This window comes from Aptenodytes patagonicus, chromosome 12 (genome assembly GCF_965638725.1).
Source record: "Aptenodytes patagonicus chromosome 12, bAptPat1.pri.cur, whole genome shotgun sequence".
NCBI classification, from domain to species: Eukaryota; Metazoa; Chordata; class Aves; order Sphenisciformes; family Spheniscidae; genus Aptenodytes; species Aptenodytes patagonicus.
In genome coordinates, this window is record NC_134960.1 from 11,985,554 (window position 1) to 11,991,253 (window position 5,700).

At 52.3% G+C, this 5,700-nt stretch overlaps 1 protein-coding gene and 1 long non-coding RNA gene across 2 annotated transcripts; one reads left to right on the forward strand and one right to left on the reverse strand.

Moving 5' to 3' along the window:
• Positions 1 to 822: 822 nt before the first annotated feature.
• Positions 823 to 3,525, forward strand: DUSP1 (dual specificity phosphatase 1). The gene is made up of 4 exons (XM_076349875.1): positions 823 to 1,277; positions 1,424 to 1,572; positions 1,759 to 1,978; positions 2,478 to 3,525. The coding sequence occupies exons 1-4, from the start codon at positions 908 to 910 to the stop codon at positions 2,846 to 2,848; spliced, it is 1,110 nt and encodes a 369-aa protein (XP_076205990.1). The 5' UTR covers positions 823 to 907; the 3' UTR covers positions 2,849 to 3,525.
• LOC143165966 (uncharacterized) lies at positions 3,409 to 5,482 on the reverse strand. The gene is made up of 3 exons (XR_012996347.1): positions 5,396 to 5,482; positions 4,760 to 4,919; positions 3,409 to 3,598 (listed from the first exon to the last, which is right to left on the reverse strand). It is a non-coding gene; the product is annotated as an uncharacterized LOC143165966 (long non-coding RNA).
• Between the last annotated feature and the right edge of the window lie 218 nt (positions 5,483 to 5,700).

Below are 5,700 nucleotides of genomic sequence, written 5' to 3' on the forward strand. Positions count from 1 at the left end.
GACAAAGGCTGCCCCGGCCCCGGCCCCAGCCCCAGCCCCAGCCCCAGCCCCAGCCAGGCCCGGAGCCGTGGGGCAGGGGACGGGGGACAGCCGGCGGTGAGGTGGCCCAGCCCCACGGCACCTGTGCGGGGAGTGGTGGGCACGGGGGTGGGCGCGTGTTTGAGGGGGGGTGTATGTGTGTTTGTAGATGTGTGTACGTCTGTGTGCGTGTGGTGTACCTGTCTGTGTACGGGTGTGCATGTATATATGTGCATGGATATGTATGAATGTGTATGCACGTATATAGGTATGTTAATGTGTGTATTTATACATGTATGTATATGTGCGTATGTGCATGTGTGTATATGCGTGTCTGTAGGCAAGTATGCGTGTGTGTATGTCGGCACCTCTGTGTTTGTGTGTGTGTACGTGTGTGTAGGCAAATGCTTGTGTGTGTACGTCTGTCTGTTTATGTATGTGCACGTATGTTTGTACGTATGCGTTTGTGTGCATAGTACCCGAGTGTGAGTGTGTACATGTGTATGTGTGTGCATACGTGTGTGTGTATGTATAAACCTGTGTGTGGATGCATAGGTGCGCGTGGGCGCTGTGTGTATGTATGTATGTGTGCATACGCAGCAGCCTGTCCCTGTGTCTGCACGGGCGCGCTCCGGCGGCCCCGCGGCACATGACGTCATGCCGGCGGGGCTGGGCGCGCCCGTCCTGGCGCGCCGCCAGGTGACGTCTTCGCGGGCGCCCACGTGACGCGGCCCCATTGAGAAAACGCCGGCCCGGCGGCGCGGCCCGATATAAGGCGGGCGCGGGCGTGTGGGGCGGACTGGCTTGTGCGGGGCCGCGCTTCCGCGGGACACCGGCACCTCCGACGCCGACCGCGCCTTCCTCCTCCCTTCCCTCGGCCGGAGCCGCCATGGTGAACCTGCGGGTGTGCGCGCTGGAGTGCGAGGCGCTGCGAGGGCTGCTGCAGGAGCGCGCCGCGCAGTGCCTCGTCCTCGACTGCCGCTCCTTCTTCTCCTTCAACGCCGCGCACATCCGCGGCTCCTGCAACGTCCGCCTCAGCACCATCGTCCGCCGCCGCGCCAAGGGCGCCCTGGCCCTGGAGCACGTCGTCCCCAACGAGGAGCTCCGCGCCCGCCTGCGCCAGGGGCTGGTCCACACCGTGGTGCTGCTGGACGAGCGCAGCGCCGACCTGGAGCTGCCCAAGCGCGACAGCACGCTGCTGCTGGCCCTCGGCACCCTCTGCAGGGAGGCCCGCGGCGCCCGCATCTGCTTCCTCAAGGGTGAGTGGCCTCGGGACGGCGCCGGCCCCCGCCAGAGGGGAAGGGGGGGAGCGCAGCCGGCCCGGCCGCGCTGCCCGCGGGGCTCCGCTCGCCCCCCGGCCGCGCAGCGCTCACCCGGCGCCTCTCTCTCCCCTCTGCCCCCGCAGGAGGTTACGAAGCTTTCTCGTCCGCCTGCTCCGAGCTCTGCACCAAGCCGGTCGCCCCCACCGGCCTCAGCCTGCCCTTGAGCGCCAGCAGCGCGCCCGGCAGCGCCGACTCGGGGTGCAGCTCCTGCGGCACCCCCCTCTACGACCAGGTGAGCGGGGACGGGCCGGGGGCGGGGGGCGGCCGGGCGGCTCCGTTGGATGCGAGACCTGGGAGCAAGCAGGCGCTGCGCTAAGACGAGGCAGCCTGCCGCCTTCGTGCGAGGAGAGGAGGGGAGGGGAGGCTGTTTGGAAACTACCGAGCGAAGTTAACCGGCTGTCCGTCCTTTCTGTTTTAGGGTGGGCCGGTGGAAATCCTGCCGTTCCTCTACTTGGGCAGCGCTTACCATGCCTCCCGAAAAGACATGCTGGATGCTTTGGGGATCACAGCGTTAATCAATGTCTCAGCGAACTGCCCCAACCACTTCGAAGGGCACTACCAGTATAAAAGTATCCCCGTGGAGGACAACCACAAGGCAGATATCAGCTCCTGGTTTAACGAGGCGATTGATTTCATAGGTAAATGAGCGCTCTTTACAGTCTGTTCTTTTTCTGGGGCGATGTACCCTGGGAAGTGATTCTGGGGCATTGTTTTCCCCAGTAAAACCTACATTTGAGATTGGGGAATTTCATTCCATCGGGGAGATACGCTCGGGGAACGTTTCCATTAATTTTATTCTACTCGGAGGAATAATCTTAGCCTCACAAAGCTGTTTGAAATCTTGAATCTTGCAGAAAAGAGCTAGTGAATTTAAGTGGATCAGTATTAAAGTAATCTTGCAAGACTGCTAAAGTGACCTGGAGGAGCTATTAGTATAATTGGAATTGGAGGCCAGAATGAAAATAGCTGGACTGCTGGCTCCCTCAGGACAAAGGCTCTCTTTGTCTCAGAAGCACCGGGTCCACCTATTAGGCTAAGGAAGGGATGGATTAAAGAAATGTAAAACAGCAGCCTGTGCTTTCCCACCGCTGGAAGCAGTGGGACTTGTTTGCTAACTGCGTATTTTAATTCTTTCAGACTCTGTTAAAAACGATGGAGGACGGGTATTTGTGCACTGCCAGGCTGGCATTTCCCGGTCAGCAACCATCTGCCTTGCTTATCTCATGAGGACCAACAGAGTCAAACTGGATGAAGCCTTTGAGTTTGTGAAGCAGAGAAGAAGCATCATCTCCCCAAACTTCAGCTTCATGGGGCAGCTGCTTCAGTTTGAGTCGCAGGTCCTTGCCCCCAACTGCTCAGCAGAAGCTGGTAGCCCTGCTATGTCAGTATTGGACAGAGGAGCATCGACCACCACGGTTTTTAACTTTCCGGTCTCCATCCCTGTTCACACCTCGTCTAGTGCTTTAAGCTATCTTCAGAGCCCCATCACCACTTCCCCGAGCTGCTGAAAAGCGGGTGAAAATATGGTCAGAACTTAGACTTACTGTCTCAGAAGTGCAATAACTACAAGGACAGTGTCATCAGTCACTTGTGTTTTGTGGGGAGCCATCCGTGCATCCCAGAACAGTGTCGTAAACGGAGAGGAACTCACCCAATGCCAGAGAACTAGGTGTTACTGACTTTTCTGCTGACTTTTAAAGCTGATACCTGGATGTCTACACAGATCAAAGGACACTGTCTTTTCCTGAGCTGTTCCTCTGTCTTCTGTCTGTCCTAAGCCTGCTCCATGTTAGTAGCATGCTCACCAGTATTCCCATTCCTGGACACTTTGAGCAACACTGATGCTTTCCCCTTTTATATGACAGTCCTATTTATTTATTTTTACATTAATGCATTGGGGTTTTTTTGCCTTCACATACTTAAAGTTTCATTTCTAGAAAAAACAAATACCTCAGTATTTTTTGGTACTGTAATCCTGTGTGTGTATATATGTCAGCTCTCCTTGTTTCCTAAGCACTGACGTGAAAGCACCAGGCGAGTGCTTTTTTGAGTTGCCAAGGGTTATGTGTTGATTTTGCTGATTTATTTATGATGTGAAATAATATATTTCTTCTTATGAAGACATAGTTTTGTTACATGATTAACTTTTTTATACAAACAGAATAAATTATGATATTTCTATTGAGCTGGATGATACATTCTTTAAAAGCTTGCATTTTACAGTCCCAAAAATCACCTGGGAGCTTCCACATGAGGAGCTGCAAGAGAAAAATCTGAGTTTTCAACTCTGACCTCGGGTCTTGACTGAACTAGACAGAAAAATGGGTTTAAACAACATAATTGACTAGAAACTGCTGCTTTTTAACCTGAGCTTTTCTTTGTCCCCATATAATTACACGCAGCGGCAGAGAGCCAAGGCTGGCTTCTCAGCTGTAAGGTGGATTTGGCTGCAGTGATGGCCACAGAACTGTAGCTATTTGAGCCAGTTGAGACTTGGGCACAGGGCTACAGTCAATTTAAAATAGTCCTTCTCCTAGGAAGGAGGAAGAAGCTTCCTTATTACTTGTTTACTTTCAATGCTTCAAAGGTTAAGTCTAAAAATTAACCTGTTGGTAACAGATCTCCAATGCTTATGAGTTTGTGCCAAGGTGTTTTCTTTTTCTGTCCCACCTCCTTGATTCCTTTTTTGCAACTCAAACTGCCTCTGATGCATGGCTATCTCTGTAAACAAATCAGGGCATAACAAGAGATCAGGTAACCAACAAGTCACTTATTTTCTTACCCAGATCCAAATAAATTCTTTCCTGCTGCAGATTCTCACTAGAGTGACTTTTATCTGGCTTTGAGTGTCATGTAGCGTATCAAAAGCCAGGCAGGGGAGCTCTAACAGATCAGCACTCCCGGCAGCTCACAGGCAGGAGCTGCAGGGTGAGGGTGACAGGCAGCAAACAGTGCAGGGTTAATGCTGTGTGGTGTGCCAGAACTGCACAGCTCCGCGGGATGGGATGCGTATGGGGAAAGCAGTGTTGCTATGACATACCCTTAGCAGGGGAAGCTGATGTGGAAGAGATTCAGCTGGAAGCTTGCTTTCCTGGGCAGGGTAGTAATACTGGTAATAGGGAGATGGATGCTGGGGGAGCACTAGGACATTGGGTGCCACACCCACTCCAGAAGGGAGCCATCAGTCTTTGCATCTCTCATATTCAGGGAGTCAGATTCTACTTTTGCCCCATCAAAAATGGTTTTGCTTGGGCAGATACAGCAGGTTATGACGCTTTGTGTAAAATCAAGGCATTTTAACAGTTACGCTCCTAAGCTTATGGATGAGGGGTTTTTTAAGCGTAAAGCAGCTGTGCTCTTGTCACATAACTGGAGACAAGCAAAGCACCACAAAGTCCTGCTGAAATCCTGCAAGTTACCTGGAGTATTAATGGTGCTAAAATCCAGCACTCTTCTGGGAGAAGGTGCCCTTGAAGGATGGGATGATGCACTGCTGCGTCTAAAATTCTTCCACGTGAGCTACCCCTCCGATGCAGCTCTGTCGTCAGCACTACGCGTCAGCCATTGCCAAGCTTCAACCTGACACCAAGGGAATAAAAAAAAAATGGAGCAGCTAAAAAGAGGAGAAATCCCTGGGCACTAAGAAACGAAGTTAGAAACCCTTATTTTCCTGAAGCGTGCATGAACCTCAAAGTCAATGTTCCTCCCCAAAGTCTGTCCCATGCTGCAAATCCTGCAAAACCCCTTCGTCCGTGGAAAGTCCCTTGGCAGGTTGTGCTGCTCCATAGGATTGCACCTACCACTGCTACCTGTAAAGCATGCAGGGCTGTTTCTGAATACGTGAGCCTTTTTACACCTGCAGTAAAGAGTGGAACAAACTTTCACCTTCAAAGCAAAGCAGAGCTTGTTCAGTGGAAAAATACAACCTTGGCAGCCCTGGCCATGCAACTGATAAAAAAAAATGCTGCCTGTTAATCGCAATTCAAACAGAAATCCGCTCCCCGTCAGCCAGGGCAGCTTGTTTATGTGTTTCTTGGAACAATAAAACTCATTACCTGGCAGCCGATCAGCTTTTATAACCTAAGCAGGCACCTGACAGAGGGGTGCAAAAGAGAGCTGCTTCAGCACAAAGCCTGTTGCAGAAAAGCCAGCCAGCGACAGCAGGGCTTCGGTCCCAGCGAGGCACCGACACGCACTTCCAGCTCTGCAGACATGTGATACCCTTTTCCAAGTCTTTATTGTGATCCTTCTGCTGTCGCCCATAATCAGAGTCTCACGGTGCCCAGAGCCCACAGACTCCTGCAAACTCTCTGTGGACAGGATCGCACCCAGATCCCAAACTGCTCCTAGTCCAAACAAG